The sequence below is a fragment of the Podarcis muralis genome, chromosome 1 (assembly GCF_964188315.1).
Source record: "Podarcis muralis chromosome 1, rPodMur119.hap1.1, whole genome shotgun sequence".
In the NCBI taxonomy this organism is placed as follows: Eukaryota; Metazoa; Chordata; class Lepidosauria; order Squamata; family Lacertidae; genus Podarcis; species Podarcis muralis.
In genome coordinates, this window is record NC_135655.1 from 4,573,416 (window position 1) to 4,592,886 (window position 19,471).

Consider the following 19,471-nt stretch of genomic DNA (forward strand, 5'->3'; position numbering starts at 1 on the left):
CAAAGTGAGAAAGTCAAGCCTTTATTTGTTATAATTGTGATGATCATGGCATACAGCTGATGTAAACCCCAAATTAACAATCTCAAAAAATTAAAATATTAAATGAAATCAGCAAAACAAGGACTGCAAATGGAGCAATATTGGACCTCTGAGAAGTAGAAGCATGCCCAAACCAAGTACTGAGTACATGTGCATTTTCTGAGATTGTTAATTTGGGGTTTTCATCAGCTGTATGCCAAATAACAAATAAAGGCTTGACATATCTCACTTTGTATGCCATGAGTCTATCTCATATATTAATTTCACCTTTTAAGTTGAATTACTGAAATAAATGAACTTTTCCACGCTATTCTAATTTTCCGAGTTTCACCTGTATATTTTTTAAATGAAGCAGTACAAGGAGTCATCCAACCGCCGTAGGGACTCTGCTCCAGATTTGTGTAGGGTTTACTCCTGAGCCTTTTCTTTTCCCGAAAATATCCCACAAGGTAGCAGAGGTTTAGGATCAGCGCGTTCCTTCTCCTAGATGGGCTCCCTTCCCAGGTGGACAAGCCCCATCTGCCCATCATTTCCTTCTACAGCATTAAAAGATAGATTTATTACAAGTTTTATTAGAAGCGGGTCTTATACGGCACCTCTAGCTGTGCCACGTCTGCAGATCAAAGTGGCCACGTGGTGCCACGCAGGGTCAGGTGATCTGCAAGCAAACCGGTCCCAAGTTGTTTAGTTGTTTAGTCTTGTCTGACTCTTCGTGACCCCCTGGACCAGAGCACACCAGGCACTCCTGTCTTCCACTGCCTCCCGCAGTTTGGTCAAACTCATGCTGGTAGCTTCGAGATCACTGTCCAACCATCTCGTCCTCTGTCGTCCCCTTCTCCTTGTGCCCTCCATCTTTCCCAACATCAGGGTCTTTTCCAGGGAGTCTTCTCTTCTCAGGAGGTGGCCAAAGTATTGGAGCCTCAGCTTCAGGATCTGTCCTTCCAGGGAGCACTCAGGGCTGATTTCCTTAAGAATGGAGAGGTTTGATCATCTTGCAGTCCATGGGACTCTCAAGAGTCTCCTTCAGCACCATAAGTCAAAAGCATAAGTCAAAAGGTTTGCCATCGCCTTTCTCCCAAGGAGCAGGCGTCTTTTAATTTTGTGGCTGCTGTCACCATCTGCAGTGATCAAGGAGCCCAAGAAAGTAAAATCTCTCACTGCCTCCATTTCTTCCCCTTCTATTTGCCAGGAGGTGATGGGCCCAGTGATGGTGCTAAGGGCTTTATATACGAAGAGCATCATCAGGGATGATGGGAGCTGGCTTGATCCAGCAGCCTCTTTTTACATCCTGCGTTCTTCAGATTTCCCCTGAGGCTCGCAGAAGTCTTTTGCATTCAAGGAAATCAGTTGCAGGGGGGAAATCTGTGACAGATGAAGTTAGACAAAGCTACAGAGTATCCGAGCTCCAGACGCCCGTCTCCAAAACAGAACACAAACAGAGTTGAACATTTCCGCCCAAAACCAATCTTGCAAAATTGGGTGTGCTTCGTACGTCCAAAAGACTGGTTTACAGAACATCCGAGAGTCATTCCTCCTCTTCTGCTTCTGGTGGCTCTTCTGGCCGGTGCTAAAGACTCTGACTCAGAAGAGAGCATTGCGATGGGTGGAGTACCAGCGACTAGTCTGTCTCTGCTGTAAACAAAAACTGCCCTTTTCCCCTTATGGGGTATCCAAGAGCCCATATAGAGTCCTTACGTAGGTTCCCTATTGGTAGGAGAAAATAACAGAGGCCAACCAGAGAATATTGAGAAGCAAAGCAGCTAGTAAGCTTGATCTTTATTGATCTGCTGCAACAGGGTGCTCCCCTCACACGCAGGAAAGGAGGAGGAACCCAGAACAAAGGTGTGCCCGCCCTTATATAGACATTTTAAATTCCCTGCCCTGGAGCTCAAGACCACCCCTCCATACATCATACATACATCACAGAAAAGGCGGTCTACAGCAGAAATCTGAGTGCATTGTTTATCTCGTCTGACAGGTGACCTGTTAATGCTCACTTGATTGGATACCCTGGGGAGCCTGGCCAGTCTTTTGTAATGATCTGTACTGGAGCCCTGTTCGCATCCTGAAACGAACGCAACCCGCGTCTGTGCGTCAGCGTGTGTGCGGGTCGCGATTTGCCGCTTCTGCGCAGGCACGTGACATCATTTTGAGCGTCTGTGCGTGCGCAAGCGGCGAAGCCCGGAAGTAACGGATTCCGTTACTTCTGGGTCGCCGTGGAGCGCAACTCGAAAACGCTCAACCTGAAGCAACTTCAACCTGAGGTATGACTGTATAGCATATATTCAACACAAAAAACAGTGACAATTTGTTGTTGACAAAGGACAGCTGGGCATCGAAAGGGCCCCATTACCTTCAGTAGCTTAGGGCTGCGCTGAACCTAAATCCGGCCCTGGATAGGGATCATATTTAAGTCACCTGGGGCTGGAAGTCACTTGGGCTTGAATAGCAGGGTAGGTAAAGGTAAAGGGACCCCTGACCATTAGGTCCAGTTGTGACCAACTCTGGGGTTGCGGCGCTCATCTCGCTTTACTGGCTCAGGGAACCGGCGTGCAGCTTCCAGGTCATGTGGCCAGCATGGCTAAGCCATTTCTGACAAACCAGAGCAGCACACGGAAACGCCGTTTACCTTCCCGCCGGAGCAGTACCTATTTATCTACTTCCACTTCGTGCTTTTGAACTGCTAGGTTGGCAGGAGCAGGGACCGAGCAACGGGAGCTCACCCCGTCACGGGGATTCGAACTGCCGACCTTCTGATCGGCAAGTCCTAGGCTCTGTGGTTTAACACACAGCACCACCCGCGTCCCTGGACAGCTGGACAGCTGGACATCGAAAGGGCCCGATTACCTTCAGTAGCTTAGGGCTGCACAGAACCAAAATACAGCCCTGGATAGGGACCATATTTAAGTCACCTGGGGCCGGAAGTCATTTTGGCTAAAATAGCAGGGTAGAAATGCTCTAAATCAGTGGCTTTCAACCAGTGGGCCGTGGCACCCTGGGGTGCCTTGAAGGATGGCCAGGGGTTATCCCTCTTTCCCTCCCTACTCAGATGCCCTCCTGCGTCTCTGCCCCCCAAAGGCTTGCATGGATGTTCGTTGCTGCAGGTTCTCCATCCCTGGGCTACTGGTTTCTGGAATGTCTTGAGAACTCCATAATATGAATTCTTTCCTCTTGCCGAGGGAGAAGCAGAGGAGAGCGCTATGGTGACGCTGGCCATGGAAGTGATTCCCTGGGTGTGTCCCTCATAGGCAAATGTGTGTCTGGGGGTTCCCCACGCCAGAAGCTGAGTCACCAAAGCACTGGAAGATGACTCACCAATACGGAGGAATTGTGAAAAACACCCAAATGACACGCTGGGGCTCAAGAAGGGGGAAAGTGTTTTCATTTTGCGTTTAGCGATGGCTCTTCTCCCACAAACAAGAAAGATGCCAATATTGGAGAAGGGAAATACTTTTAGCGGTTTTTAAACTGTAACAGCCAGGTGGGCGGGGTATAAATAAATTATTATTATTATAATTATTATTTCTTTGGGGCAGATCTACTTGATTTTGGTTCCTCTGTAAAGCATCAGACACAATCATATTCATTACTATGACTTATTATTTTTAGTAGTAGTGGTAGAAGTTGTAATAATAATAATAATAATAATAATAATAATAATAATAATAATTTATTATTTATTTTCCTACCATCTGGCTGAGTTTCCCCAGCGACTCTGGGCGGCTCCCAATCGAGTGTTAAAAACAATACAACATTAAATATTAAAAACTTCCCTAAACAGGGCTGCCTTCAGATGTCTTTTAAAGATAGGATAGGTAAAGGTAAAGGGACCCCTGATCATTAGGTCCAGTCGTGGCCGTCTCTGGGGTTGTGGCGCTCATCTCGCTTTATTGGCCGAGGGAGCCGGCGTACAGCTTCCGGATCATGTGGCCAGCAGGACTAAGCCGCTTCTGGCAAACCAGAGCAGCGCATGGAAACGCCGTTTACCTTCCCGCCAGAGCGGTACCTATTTATCTACTTGCACTTTGACGTGCTTTCGAACTGCTAGGTTGGCAGGAGCAGGGACCGAGCAACGGGAGCTCACCCCATCGCCTGGATTCGAACTGCCGACCACCTGATCGGCAAGTTCTAGGCTTTGTGGTTTAACCCACTGAGCCACCCGCATCCCAAAGATAGGATAGCTGCTAATAAATAATAATAATATAATATTTATTCATTCCAAAAAATGTGTATACCGCTTGATTGGAATAAAAACCCCATTCAAAGCACTTTACAAAAAGAACAAGACAATTATTAGTAAAAACAATTAAAACATTCAGAAGATTAAAATTGGTGTTTCACACCACCTCATTATCCAAGCAGGATGAGATTTCAGGGGTTCCAGGCACTTGCCCAAGTTTGTGTGTCCTTGGAATGAGACAGAGCCGAGACTGCGGTGTCTCAGGATCTACGCTTTATTTACACATATGCCTCAACGTCCCAGGAGGTCTTGCTTCTCCCATAGCCTTGGATCCCAGGAGAGATCAAGCATGGCTCCTCTCCCTCTGTGGTGTCATGGGCGCTTTGGCCAAGAAGATTCCTGCATTGCAGGGGGTTGGACTAGATGACCCTGGAGGTCCCTTCCAATTCTATGATTTCTATAAAACCAAAACGCACGCCAGCTTTCCACATACAGTGGTGCCTCGCAAGACGAAATTAATCCGTTTCGCGAGTCTCTTTGTCTTGCGGTTTTTTCGTCTTGCGAAGCACGGCTATTAGCGGCTTAGCGGCTTTAAGAAAAAGGAAACAAACTCGCAAGAACTCGCAAGACGTTTCGTCTTGCGAAGCAAGCCCATAGGGAAATTCGTCTTGCGGAACAACTCAAAAAACGGAAAACCCTTTCGTCTAGCGAGTTTTTCGTCTTGTGAGGCATTCGTCTTGTGGGGCACCACTGTATCTGGGTAGGCTTGGTTATCAAGAGGCAGGGAGTTCCAAAGCGTAGGTAGCACCGCACTAAAAGATATATAGTAAAACACAAACAAACAATACTTGACAATAAAGATATTATTATTATTATTATTATTATTATTATTATTATTATTATTATTATTATGCTTAAGATTAATCTCACAGATATAATGGAAAAAACTGATTTTAATAAATGAATACAGAATATTTGTCACTTAGAAGTGTTGAAGCTGCAAAGCGATAGAGGGAAGTCAACTAATATAGCAGGGATTCAAACTAGTTTTCTGGAACAGAAAGTGACTGCAAAGAAAGAAAGAAAAGAAGGATTACAAATGTAATTTATTTCTGAGAACCTGGTTTATGGAATATTCAAATTACTTTTTGTATCAATTTTGAACAATTTTGTGTACTTGACTAATTCTTTTTCCTTTTCCCTTATTTATTATTTTTCCTTTTTTTCCTTTTATTTCCTTTTTATATTTTTACCTTTTGTTATTTTTTTCTTTTTCTTTTTGAATTATTTGGATGTAATGTTTAATTCATGCCTTCTCTCTGATTCAATAAATAATACTGTATAAATAAATAAATAAAAGAGATACATAGTAACAACAACAACAACAAAACAACAATAAATAATAGCAATAATAGCAGTAATGGCGATAACAAGAACAACGACGTTTAAATATAACGCGCTTCTGAACCGGACCACGCTGACCCATGGAAGAGCAGTACGCATGCGCACCCCGGGGCGTTCGGCATTCCATCTTCCCCGCCCCGCTTGCCTTCCTTAAGAGGCAGAGCGCATGCGCACTGGCCAGCCTGGCATTCTTCGGCCCTTGCGGGAGGGAGATGGAGCGAGCGAGTGAGGACGGAGGCGGGGCTAGGCAAGGAGCGCCCTTTCCCGATTGGCTCCTTTTCCACGGCCTCCGGGCCCCGCCCCTCCCGGCGAGCCGCCACGTCAGTCACAGCTACGCCCGCCGCCGGGATCCTGCGCCTGCGCGCTGGGAGGCGCCTCATCGCCGCTTCTCCCCTCAGCCGGCGTCTCGCGAGGGGGGGGGGGAGGAGAGAAGGCGGGAGAGCGCGGCGCGTGCACGCGGAGGGTAAGTGCGCGGGTGACGTGGGCGCGCGTGGGTGAGGGGGCAGCAAATCAACGGGGGGGGGGCAGGAGACGGGGAGAGCCCTGTGGAACCTACGGAGGGACGAGAGCGCCTCTGAGCATGGGCAGAGCGCCGGCCGACTAGCCGGGGCTTCCAGGCAAGCCAATACGTCTTCCCTATTGAACCTTTCGCTTCTTAAGGGCGGGGGATAAAATCTGGCCAGTTGCCTCAAGGATTGCAAGGACCCTGCCAGGCTGGCTCCCCCCCCCCCCCGTTGCAGGTGTGGCGGCGCCTCCCAGGTAAGCTCTTGGAGGAGGGGGGGTTGTAGCATGACAGGTGCCATAGCTGTCAACCTTCCCTTTCTTTGCGGGAAATTCCCTTATTCCAACGACGTTTCCCGCTGCTAACCCGTAGACCATCCCCGGGACAGGTGAGGCTGCTGATCCCTTATTTTTGAGGCTCCACAGGACAGGTGAGGTTGTTCATCCCTTATTTTCGAGGCTCCCCAGGACAGGTGAGGTTGCTGGTCCCTTATTTTCGAGGCTCCCCAGGACAGGTGAGGCTGCCGATCCCTTATTTTCAATGCTGCTGATCCCTTATTTTCAAATCTGAAAGTTGACAGCTATGGCAGGTGCCAGTCTGGGATCGCAGCCCCGGGGCGGCAGGGCTGTGTGGGCACTTACCTCTTATTTGCACGTTTTCTTTGCAAGATGCTCCCCTGAACCTTCCTTGTTGCTACACCCGAGTGATCTGTGGCAGAAATGCATATTGGGCGCATAAACTGATTCAGGTACGATCTGCTGTGGAGCTGGATTAGCTGATGCCCAGGGTGAGAAACAGCCTTCAAATGCAGGTTCCATGGCTAGAAGACTCTCCCGAAATAAATTAAAAAATTGCCCAGTAGCATCTTAGAGACCAGCTAAGTTTATTCTGTGTATATTCATGTGCATGCACACTTCCTATAGAAAGACTCTCCAAGTTTCTATATATCTATGCATATATCTATATATCTATGTGGCTAAGAGTTTCGGACTCGAACACGGGAGACCAGAGTGCGAATCCTCCCTTGGTCATGAAGCTCTCTCTGGGCCATTCCCTGCCTCTCAGCCTAACCTACCTCACAGGGTTGTTGTGGGGGTTGAAGAAAGCGTCTGTCTGGCCTCCCGGTTGTCAGAGCTGGCAAGGAAAGACGCCCACTCCTGCTTGTGGGCTTTCCAGTGGGGCACCTGCTTGGCACCCGTGAGAACGAGATGCTGGACCAGGCAGATCTTTGGCCTGTTCTTATGGGTTATTCATAGAATCGTAGAGTTGGACGGGACCCAGGGGTCATCTAGTCCAGCCCCCTGCAATGCAGGAATCCTGCCCTTAGCCGTCCTTGGGGGGGACTCAAACCACCAACTTTTGGGTTAACAGCCAGACACCAGAATGCCGTGGTGAGACTCCTTACGGGGTCCTCGCCGCAGGATCACATTCAGCCGGTCCTGTACCAGCCGCACTGGCTCCCGGTGGAGTACAGGATCAGGTTTAAGGTGCTGGTTTTAACCTTTAGAGCCCTATGCGGCCTAGGACCCTCGTACTGGAATGTCCCACGGAGGACCTTAAGGTCCACAAATGACAACACCTTGGAGGTCCCAAGACGCAATGTTGTTAGATTGGTCTCAACTAGGGCCAGGGCCTTTTCAGCACTGGCCCCGACTTGGTGGAACGCTCTGTCCCAAGAGACTAGGGCCCTGCGGGACTTGACATCTTTCCGCAGGGCCTGCAAGACGGAGGTGTTCCACCAGGCCTTTGGCCAAGGCACAGTCTGACCCCCTCCTTCGGTATTCCTCATAGAACTCTGGCCCAATGGTTGCCATTAATTTGATTTTGAATTGATTTTAGAATGAATTGATTTTAGAATGCATTTTAATAAATTGATTGTGATTTTATGTAAACTGTGTTACTTTTGTTGTTGTTAGCCGCTCTGAGCCCGGCTTCGGCTGGGGAGGGCAGGATATAAATAAAAATTTTTTATTATTATTTATTATTACATTTATATCCCACCTTTCCTTCAAGGAGCACAAGGTGACGCACACAATTCTGTTTAATCGTCACAACCACCCTGCAAAATAGGCTAAAGTTAAACTTGGAGACAGCAACTGGCCCAAGGTCATGCAGCGAGCTTCATGGCAGAGTAAATCTACATTTCTGAAATAAATATCCAGTAAAATGTAATTCGAGGGACGCGGGTGGCGCTGTGGGTAAAAGCCTCAGCGCCTAGGACTTGCCGATCGAAAGGTCAGCAGTTCGAATCCCCGCGGCGGGGTGTGCTCCCGCTGCTTGGTCCCAGCGCCTGCCAACCTAGCAGTTCGAAAGCACCCCCGGGTGCAAGTAGATAAATAGGGACCGCTTACTGGCGGGAAGGTAAACGGCGTTCTGTGTGCTGTGCTCTGGCTCGCCAGATGCAGCTTTTCATGCTGGCCACGTGACCCGGAAGTGTCTCCGGATAGCGCTGGCCCCCGGCCTCTTGAGTGAGATGGGCTCACAACCCTAGATTCTGTCAACACTGGCCCGTACGGGCAGGGGTACCTTAAAATGTAATTCTGTCAGCCAAAGAGAGTTGAGCTCAAATGACAGCATGGGGTTGCTCCTTTAGGAATGGTGTGCCAAGTCAGACGAGAAGGATAACTATGAATTCACACCCACTTTTCTACAAAAGTACACGGATGCAAAATGTAGCCAGCTATTTCCTTGTTTGCTTTCTTCACATTATAGCAAACGTTTCCTTCATTTAATTCTTTACCCTTAACAGTTGACTCAACTGCAGAACTTATTTCTGTAGGTTGAACAGGGATCCGTATACCTTGCAACAGAGGTGTGGGCGTCAAGCAAAAGAGGTCTGGCATCGAGAGCTGCTTTAGGTCTGGATTTGGCCGGTGGAATTCTTGACTCTTCCTATGAACAGCAGACACCCCCTTCCAATGACACATCACACAGATGAAGTTATTTTGTCATACTGTGTACTGCCTTAATAACTCCAGGCTGTGAATCAGTTTATAAATTGGTGTTTTTTTAAAAAAACAACAACTTTTTTTTTAAGTGCTCCTGGTTCCACCAGTGGCTTGTTATATGTGGGGATCATCTTTATGCGCCCCCTCGCCCAGCTTGTTCGGAGTTTTGGGCTGGGTTGCCATCAGTATGCTGATGACACCCAACTCTATCTGTTGATGGATGGCCATCCTGACTCGGCCCCAGACACACTGACCAGATGTCTGGAAGCTGTGGCTGGATGGTTACGTGGGAGCCGGTTGAAGCTAAATCCTTCGAAGACAGAGGTCCTCTGGCTGGGACGGGGCGATATGGGATGGGGGGGCAACTCCCATCTCTTGCGGGTGCACAATTAGTGCCAGCACCGTCCGTTAAGAGTTTGGGTGTAATCTTCGACACCTCCCTTTCCATGGAGGCGCAGATTGCAGCTATAACAAAGGCGGCGTTTTTCCATCTCCACCAAGCTAAGCAGTTGGCTCCTTACCTCTCTCGCCCTGACCTAGCCACTGTGATCCACGCGACGGTCACCTCCAGACTAGATTATTGTAACTCGCTCTACGTGGGGCTGCCCTTGAGACTGACCCAGAAACTCCAGCGGGTGCAGAATGCTGCAGCGAGACTCCTTACGAGGTCTTCGCTGCGAGATCACATTCACCCGGTGCTATACCAGCTGCACTGGCTCCCGGTGGAGTACAGGATCAGGTTTAAGGTGCTGGTTTTAACCTTTAAAGCCCTATACAGCTTAGGACCCTCGTACCTACGGGACCGCCTCTCCTGGTATGCCCCACAGAGAAACTTACGGTCTTCAAATAGAAACATCTTGAAGGTCCCAGGCCACAGAGAAGTTAGGCTGGCCTCAACGAGAGCCAGGGCTTTTTCGGCTGTGGCTCCGATCTGGTGGAACACTCTGTCACAAGAGACCAGGGCCCTGCGGGACTTGACATCTTTCCGCAGGGCCTGCAAGACAGAGCTGTTCCACCAGGCCTTTGGCAAGGGCACAGCCTGACTCCCTCCTTCGGCAATCTTTGCGGAGCTCTGGCCCAATGGCTGCCAGTGGCTTGAATTAATTAATTTTAGAATGAATGATTTTAGAGTGTTGTTTATGCGGAACTTTTGTACTGTTTATTGTTGTTAGCCGCCCTGAGCCCGGCTAAGGCTGGGGAGGGCGGGATATAAATAAAATTTATTATTATTATTATTATTATTATTATTATTATTATTATTATTATTAACCTGCTGCCCTCCAGATGTTTTGAACTGCAGGTCCCACCAGCCCCAGCCAGCATGGTCAGCAATGATGGAAGTTTTAGTCTGGATCACCTTATAGATCACGTGTTAAGGGTATCCAAGAATTGGTGCAGTGAGTTCTGCTGGCACTCATTTTGGCTTATGAACATTAGCATGGGAAAATGATTGTTGGTGTGTACAAGACCCTTCCCTCTTGCCTGCTGATACACAAAAGGGGAAAGATGAAATTGGCTACCTACTTTCAGTCTTTGCAGAGATGACTAGCCTTAGGCAGACTATAAGAGAAAGCTCACTCTCTTGGCTGGAGTAATGCTAATTTCTTGTAATTCTGTGGTCTGCACAAATTACAGTATGAATGATAGTAGCCCTTGCTCTGTAAAATGTTTTATAATTTTGTTCCTCTGAGAAAAGAAGGCCCTCCAAACACAAACACTGTTATCTAAAAGTTCATATTCTGTGCTTGGGGTGTTTGTTTAACCCCAGATCCTGGTGTATTTTTTAGTTCAAAGAACCTGTCTGATGAAAAAATAAACATTGCTTTAATGTTAAACTTTTGTTGCGTCAGAGACATCAAGGTAATAGGCTGCTATGCAATCATGTTCTTATTTATCTTACATTTCAGAAGGGTGGCATTGATATGGAATGTATATATGAAAGTTTCGGTACAAGTGTCAAATATTTTTAGATGGTATCTTTGAGTCACATGCATTATTACGATTTTATGTTTTAGCTGTGAGTTAAAGTAAGGAACGTGGCTGGTTTAAAAGATGCTTGGAAGAGGAGCAACAGCAGCCCCTTGTCAAATTCTTATCTCTCTTGGCGCCTGAAAGGAATAGTTTAAATTATTCCTGTGTTCTAGATTCCATTTTTCTAGCATTTCTTAACCCGGGGAAAAATTTGTGTATTTGCACTGGCGCTGTGGGTTAAACCACAAAGCCTAGGACTTACCGATCAGAAGGTTGGCGGTTCGAATCCCCCAATGGGGTGAGCTCCCGTTGCTCGGTCCCTGCTCCTGCCAACCTAGCAGTTCAAAAGCATGTCAAAGTGCAAGTAGATAAATAGGTACCACTCCAGCGGGAAGGTAAACGGTGTTTCTGTGCGCTGCTCTGGTTTGCCAGAAGCGACTTAGTCATGCTGGCCACATGACCCGGAAGCTGTACGCCGGCTCCCTTGGCCAGTAAAGAGAGATGAGCGCCGCAACCCCAGAGTCGGTCACAACTGGACCTAATGGTCAGGGGTCCCTTTATCTTTTACTGGGACAGAAGGCAAGTCAAAATTGGGAGCAGAGCCATAGGCTGCCTGGAAAGTTTAGGACAAGACGAAGGTCAGTTTGGCATTATTTAAGGCTAGTCTAAGGACTGAAACACCCAACAGCTGTTAGCCACACTGAGTAACTGCATGGGGTTAGAGAGGCAGTAAATAAACTTAAAACGAGCAAGAAACATAGAAACGCAAAACTATTTCCAAATGTGAATCATTGTGTTTTTTAATTCTAGTACGCCACTTGTAGTCTCAGCTGCCATGATGCCTGCGGCAACAGTAAAGCCTGACACCACGCCACTGTATGACCTTCGCCTCCTTCAGGAACTGGACTGGAGTCAGAATACCGTGACGTTTTCCCCTGCTATTTCTCCTGTGGAACCGGGCAGTGGTTTAGTTTTGCGGCCACTTTGCGTTGCCGACATCAACAAAGGTATAGCTCACTTTTCTCTGAACGCCTAAGTCCACTTGAACTCAAAGGCTACATATGCACATCGTAACCCAGGACTGCATTTGAGGACAACAGCCAGAGCAAAATATTAAGTCTTACAGTGGATAGTTTTGTAGAAAATGCATTGTAAGAAGAGCAGGACTGTTGGTCTTGGATAGGAGGGGCTTAAAATAATTTTGTGTTAATGGAAGGGTACGAGTGATTGTCAAAGAAAAATAATTCTGAATGTAGAAAGCACTCTATCCGCTTTGCTAGGTTTTGTGTGGTTCCTCTCCTCTGCTAGTTTGTGTGTGATTTTCCATTTTGGGCGGTGTTTTTATTAACTTTATTCTATGCTGCCCTGATAGCTTTGCTGAAGGGCTGTCTAAAAATCTTGCCCATTTCACGACACTTGAAAAACTGTAGTGGCTTCTTGGATCTTGTATCCCACATCACTCCAGACACTGAATTGTGGACACTACTTGTGGAATCTCTACTTGAATATCGAGTTTTGTGCTTGCCTTGAAGAATACATTTGTGCAAACTCTTTCTCTCCCTTGCAGGCTTTTTAAAAGTTTTAGGTCAACTGACTGAAACGGGAAGTGTCAGCCCTGAGCAATTCATCAGTGAGTACCTTGTTGTATTTTGCAGCTTGGAGGAAGAGAACAGGGGGTTTGCTTCAGTGCAGCTGTCTCACCGACCTTGCTTGGCTTCGAAAAGAGATGCCTTGTTGGTAAATCTTGTGTCCATGGGTGTGAGGAGTGGTTTAAGTAGCAAAAAAAAGCAGGGGGAACCCAGTCATTGGGCAGCCTATACATTTGACTACATCGACAATTACACGTCACTGTTGCTTGCCTTTCCCGTAAGACTCTCACATTCTATTCACCTGCTTGTCAAGGGTTAGGTGCAGTATATTCTGGCAGATCGTTTTTAGGTGCCAGGCAAAATCGTTTCTCTATAACTAGGCCTTTCTTATAACAAAGCTATAACTATAACTTTGGCTGATTGAACATTCTAGGGCCTTTTAAATGTCTTTGTGGGAGGGGAGGTTATTGGTTTGCTTTCGCTTTTGTTTTATTAAGTATTTTGTGTTCTCATTTTGTATTTTTATGTTGTCAACTGCCCTGGGATCTTCATATGAAGGGTGGTATAAAAATTTAGTAAGTAAGTATGTATGTATGTAGTAGTAAGGTAAAGGTAAAGGGACCCCTGACCGTTAGGTCCAGTCGTGACCGACTCCGGGGTTGCGGCGCTCATCTCGCTTTATTGGCCGAGGGAGCTGGTGTAGGGCTTCCAGGTCATGTGGCCAGCATGACTAAGCCGCTTCTGGCGAACCAGAGCAGCGCACGGAAACGCCGTTTACCTTCCCGCTGGAGCGGTACCTATTTATCTACTTGCACTTAGTGCTTTCGAACTGCTAGGTTGGCAGGAGCAGGGACCCAGCAACGGGAGCTCACCCCATCACGGGGATTTGAACCGCCGACCTTCTGATCGGCAAGTCTTAGGCTCTGTGGTTTAACCCACAGAGCCACCCGCGTCCCATGTATGTAGTGGTAGTAGTAATAATAATAATAATAATAATAATAATAATAATAATCTGGGTAGGCAAACCTGAGCAGAGCTATAGGAAAACCGCATACCAGGGGAATGTAGATCCTCTTACCAAGAATGCTCCTACCTGTATTTTCTAGAAACATTCGAACACATGAAGAGTTCTGGGGACTACTACGTTACAGTAGTGGAAGATACTATTCTAGGAGAGATTGTGGCTACTGCAACTTTAGTCATAGAGCACAAGTTTACTCACTCGTGTGCAAAGGTATGTTGGGTAGTGCGGGAAATACTGTTGCTGTGAATAAGTTCTGGCACTTTCTAGTACTCAGCGGCTAAGTGGTATTGCCTGTCTTCACAGAGGGGAAGAATAGAAGACGTTGTTGTAAGCGGAGAATGCAGAGGAAAACAACTTGGGAAATTGTAAGTGGCTGTTAATCGTCTGCAGTAGCTTAGTTGCCCCACAAGACCTAAGTGAGCAAATTAGCAAGGACCACCTCTCGCCATATGAACCAACCCAGTCCTTGCAATCATTCTGGCCTTTCTTTGTGTGCCTCCTCTATGAGAACGGGCCTTTTCCGAGGTGCCTCCCCATTTGTGGAATTCTCTTCCCAGGGAGGCTCATCTGGCGCCTTCATTATATATTTTTAAGCCCGACAAAAACTTTCCTCTTCTCCCAGGCTTTTGGCAGATTAAGCAAGCTATGGCCTTTTAAACTGCAGGAGGGGTGTTGTTGTTTGCTTGTTACCAATGGTGTCTGACGCTCTCCCCCAAACACACATTCTGCAAGGCTAAACTTCTTCTAAAGCAATAAATTGATATTTATGTAACGCCTTTCAAGCATCCCAAACTAGTCATATTCATCCTTTACAACCATTCTGTAATATGGGGCTGGTATTATCCCTGTATTGCAGGAGTGAGGTTGAGGGAAGTGGCTTTCTGAAGACCACTTAGCTCCATGACAAGTTCTCTTAACACTTGAATCAGCAATTTTACAGCTCATACCCTTTGCCCATGGATGGGGAATTTGTGGGTCTCCAAATGATGTTGGACCAATTCACACCAGCCGCGCCCAGTATGACGTATGGTCAGAGTTGATCTGGTGGGCCACAGCTTCATCACCCTGATTTGAGTCTCTTAAGCACTTCCGGAGAAGACACTGATGCTGGGAAAGATGGAGGGCACAAGGAGAAGGGGGGTGACAGAGGTTGAGATGGTTGGATAGTGTTTTCGAGGTTACCGGCATGAGTTTGACCAAACTGCGGGAGGTAGTGGAGGACAGAGGTGCCTGGCGTGCTCTGGTCCAGGGGGTCACGAAGAGTCGGACACGACTAAACGACTAAACAACAACAACAAAGCACTTCCGGAAGTGTGACGCCGTAGCTGGGAGCGTTGGGCTTATGGGAACATAAAGAGCTGTCTTATACAGTGGTACCTCGGGTTACATACGCTTCAGGTTACAGACGCTTCAGGTTACAGACTCTGCTAACCCAGAAATAGTGCTTCAGGTTAAGAACTTTGCTTCAGGAGGAGAACAGAAATTGTGCTCCGGCGGAGCGGCAGCAGCAGGAGGCCCCATTAGCTAAAGTGGTGCTTCAGGTTAAGAACAGTTTCAGGTTACGTATGGACCTCTGGAACAAATTAAGTACTTAACCCGAGGTACCACTGTACAGTTAGATCTTTGGTCTATCCAGTTCAGTATTGTCTACAGTAAATGACAGCAGCTATCCAGTGTTTCTTAAGAGATGCCAGGAATTTAACAGGGAACCTTCTAATTGCTAAGCATGCAGCCTAGTAACACTAACCAGATAGCTCTCAAGAAGCTCCAAATTCACATCCATATGCGCACCCCCCCAAACCCTGTCTCACCTGAAGCCAGTTTATTTGTAACCTACCTTATTAGGTTATTTGGCTAAAACACAGCCCTTGATTTCCTTTGGATGTAAAAGGTAACACCACCCCATCTCCGTTTGGACTCATTGCGCTTCTATACTTTCCAACTGGCATAGTTCTTTGCTTGCCTTTTGGGCATTTAATCTGTAACCAAATTGCAGGACCCTGCCAAGGTATACTCTTCAAACCTCCTTCGAGCGGAATGTCTCCCTAGTTCAGTGGTTCTCAAAGGGTGTGGCAGGAGAGGGAGGCAAGAAGATGCAAGGGCAATCAAAAAAACTTTTCAGTCTAGTGTAGTATGAGGGGGGATATACAACCAGAAACAGTATTCACACCTATCTTCAAGAGCATCGGCCATTCTTCTACAGGTGAAACTCGGAAAATGAGAATATCGTGGAAAAGTTCATTTATTTCAGTAATTCAACTTAAAAGGTGAAACTAATACAGTGGTACCTCGCAAGACCAATGCCTCGCAAGACAAAAAACTCGCTAGACGAAAGGGTTTTTTGTTTTTTGAGCTGCTTCGCAAGACGATTTTCCCTATGGGCTTGCTTTGCAAGACGGAAACGTCTTGCAAGTTTGTTTCCTTTTTCTTAACACCGTTAATACAGTTGCAACTTGACTTCTAGGAGCAACTCATAGCACGCGGTGTGGTAGCCTTTTTTGAGGTTTTTGAAGACTTTGGTGATTTTTGAAGCTTTTCCAAAACTTTTCCGAAACCGTGCTTCGCAAGACGAAAAAAATCGCAGAACGAATTAATTTCGTCTTGCGAGGCGCCACTGTATATGAGATAGACTCATGACATGCAAAGCGAGATACGTCAAGCCTTTATTTGTTATAACTGTGATGATCATGGCGTACAGCTGATGAAAACCCCAAATTAACCATCTCAGAAAATTAGAATAGGTCCAATATTGCTCTATTTGCAATCCTTGTTTTGCTGATTTCATTTAATATTCTAATTTTCTTGCTTTGCATGTCATGAGTCTAAGTTGAATTACTGAAATAAATGAACTTTCCCACGATATTCTAATTTTCTGAGTTTCACCTGTACAGTTCCCCATATCTTGTTGTGAACAGGGATTTTCAACTCCTGACAAATGTGAACCATCAGAAAAGAGAAAGGCTTCTTTGTGCTGATGAGTTTGTTTGCCTCAAATTAGACCTAATACAAATGAGATTACCTGGCAAAAGCAAGCTCACACCTCTTATTGGGTCTGTATACATCCTTAAGGTACATATGTAAGAGGCTCATTTATAATTATATTTTGGGAATGATTCCTGTTCTTACGTAGCTGCATTGTTTTATACTTCCTCGATGTCCCATGATCATATTATAAAGTAGTTGTGTTCTGGATTATAAACCAAGCGCTGCTAGGAGTTGCTTCTTTTTGTTTTCCAATGTATTTATCGATAAAAAAAAATTGGTGTGACACAAGCTAATTTTTATTCTGAACATGTGGCCCGGAGAAAATGTTTGAGAACCCCTGCCCTAGTTAAGATACTCCTTTCAGACTTCCCTTATTAATTCGCAATAACGTACCGTATTTTTCGCTCCATAAGACGCACCTAGTTTTTAGAGGGGGAATGCAAGAATTTTTTTTTTCTTTTAAAGGGAACGTTGAGCAGAGCCTATATGCATCCCAGGCTCTGCTCAGCGCTCCCTTTCACGAGCCGCATGGAGCATGTGTGCGGCAGTTGCAGGCCTTTCCCCAGGAGGGAGAAGCCCCCAAGAGCCGCACACACGCTCCACGCAGCTCGTGAAAGGGAGTGCGGCTCTTGGGGGCTTTTCTACGAGGTGAGGGAATTCCCCCACATCCCGCAAAAGCCCCCAAGAGCCGTGCACCCTTTAAAGAGCACGTGGCTCTTGGGGGCTTTTCCCGCCTGCCTCCGCGCCATAAGACGCACACACATTTCCCCTTACTTTTTTGGAGGGGGAAAGTGTGTCTTATGGAGTGAAAAATACGGTATCTGTCTCATCTTACTGTATACTCTCTCCCTCTGAAATTCTTGTCTCTTTCCACTCAGGGTTAGGGTTGGAAAGTGGGAGCTTCCTATTATTTTCCCTTTGCTGTAAAGTGGCTCCTACTATCCATTTGGGCATGGTGTTGATGGCAGCAGTGCTGATGTATAGATTTACGGTTGCCTGGTACATGCAGTTTGATGTCCTTTTGCAAGAATATACCCATAGTTTGTTTCAGAGTACAGTGGTACCTCTAGTTGCGGACATGATCCATTCCGGGATCACCCTGAAAAGTCTGCAACTAGAGCGGCGCTTCTGCGCAACCACGGAGCGCGATAGAGCCCTTCTGTATGTGCGAAGCGCGCAAAATGCTTCTACGCATGCACAAAGCATGCAGGATGCTTCTGTGTGCGCGCGACGAAACCCAAAAGTATCCACTTCTGGGTTTACCGCGTTCGCAAGCCGAAAAGACGCAACGTGAACGTAACGCGATACAAGATATGACTGTATTAACTCTTCTTCTCCCTCTTCTTCTAGATTGATGTCAACTCTCACATTGCTAAGTAAGAGACTGAAGTGCTACAAAATCACTCTCGAATGTCAGCCAAAAAATGTTGCTTTCTATGAAAAATTTGGATATTCAGTATCTGAAGAAAACTACATGTATCAAAGATTCTTCAATTAAAGAACTTCCAGCTGTAATCTCATGTAATGGACTGTTGGTGGAGGACTGTCTCTTCTCTCTTTGTCTCTTTTCTCTTTGTGGAAAACAAATGGCTGCAAATGAAATTAACACCTCCAGAGATGGGACAACAAATGCAGTACAGCAGACTTTGATTTAGGTTTCCTTGCTGACAGGAAACGTTTTAGAAGCCATTTCCTACTGTTAATGCTTTTTGCTAGCTGGGATGTGAAAGATTATTGCCAGGTGGGGGGTGGAGGTTTTTAACCAAAGGCTATATTTTTACCTGATTCCTTCCTTGCCTTGTATTTTTCTAAGTCTTGTGCTGCTTTGTGTTGCCAATTCAGTGGTGGTTAATGAGGCAGGACTGACTTGCCAGGTTTTTAGTCATGTGGGTAGGAGAAATGTAAGGTCTGTACCAGGCTGTCACTGGTCTTGACGTTAGTACGCCTCAGATCTTCTTGGGCACCAGAAGAGCCCTGAAATGACTGATTTGTCGAGCAGCGGCCTGCCTGAGCGGTTCTATTAATCCTCTAGCAGTCACAATTGGTAAAAATTATTGCTTACACAAAGAACCTGCATTTCTAAGATATTGTATTCTTATCTCTTGTAGCTGTGAAAAGACTGGGGGGCCAAGGGGCCCTCTTTTCCACCATGGGCTATATCACATGTATGCTTTGCAAAAGCAATCTTCTGCCATGCTAACCCACTCAGCAGATGTTCCAGATCCCAAATCCACATCTCAGAGGCTCCCCCATGCTTTGGGGCTTTAGATGAAGCCGCCTAGCACTTCTTGCCATGAGCCGGCAATAACGGTACAACTTTCCTCCCACCATTTCAGCTTGAAAGGGGGCAGTCTTGGGCATTACAAGCAAATGAAGGGCACCGCAGAAATTTTTTGTAGTCGAGTACATAGCTTTATAAAATATTACTGAGGGCTACCGTAAGCGGATTTCATGCATTTTGTGGTACTCTAAAAACTTTATTGGGGGGTGACTAAAGTTTATTTATTCAGTTTTTTTAAAAAGCACTGTTAAGACATAAATAAATGGAGGCTGTTAAAATCTTTTGAATTATGGTCTTCCTTCTTCATTGGTCTAGATGTGCTCTAGTTGGCCTGCTGTTTTTCTTGGGTGATTTGATAAGTGTTAGCAGAGTTCATCCACGGGGGACAATTAAATACTGTTGGATGGAGAACATGTTTGAAGTTAAGTGGACCATAACCTGTGGAGGGGGGCTAATCCACAACTTAAAGTTCTAAATGAGATTGCCGATTCCATTGGCCTTTAAACTATAGCCAGGGAAAGGCGCGAGAGTCTCCCAGAGCCTGCTAA

General features: G+C 46.4%; 1 protein-coding gene across 2 annotated transcripts; it reads left to right on the forward strand.

The window, feature by feature from the left end:
• Positions 1-5,820: 5,820 nt before the first annotated feature.
• Positions 5,821-19,210, forward strand: GNPNAT1 (glucosamine-phosphate N-acetyltransferase 1). 2 transcript variants are annotated; one of them, XM_028723391.2, is made up of 6 exons: positions 5,821-6,086; positions 11,855-12,051; positions 12,612-12,674; positions 13,740-13,867; positions 13,961-14,022; positions 17,993-19,210. In XM_028723391.2, exons 1-6 carry the CDS (start codon positions 5,836-5,838, stop codon positions 18,138-18,140), a joined length of 849 nt encoding a protein of 282 aa, XP_028579224.2. In that variant the 5' UTR covers positions 5,821-5,835; the 3' UTR covers positions 18,141-19,210. The 2 variants fall into 2 exon arrangements, with proteins under 2 accessions (XP_028579224.2, XP_028579134.2); XM_028723301.2 differs by lacking the exon at positions 5,821-6,086 and adding an exon at positions 6,364-6,382.
• Positions 19,211-19,471: the final 261 nt, after the last annotated feature.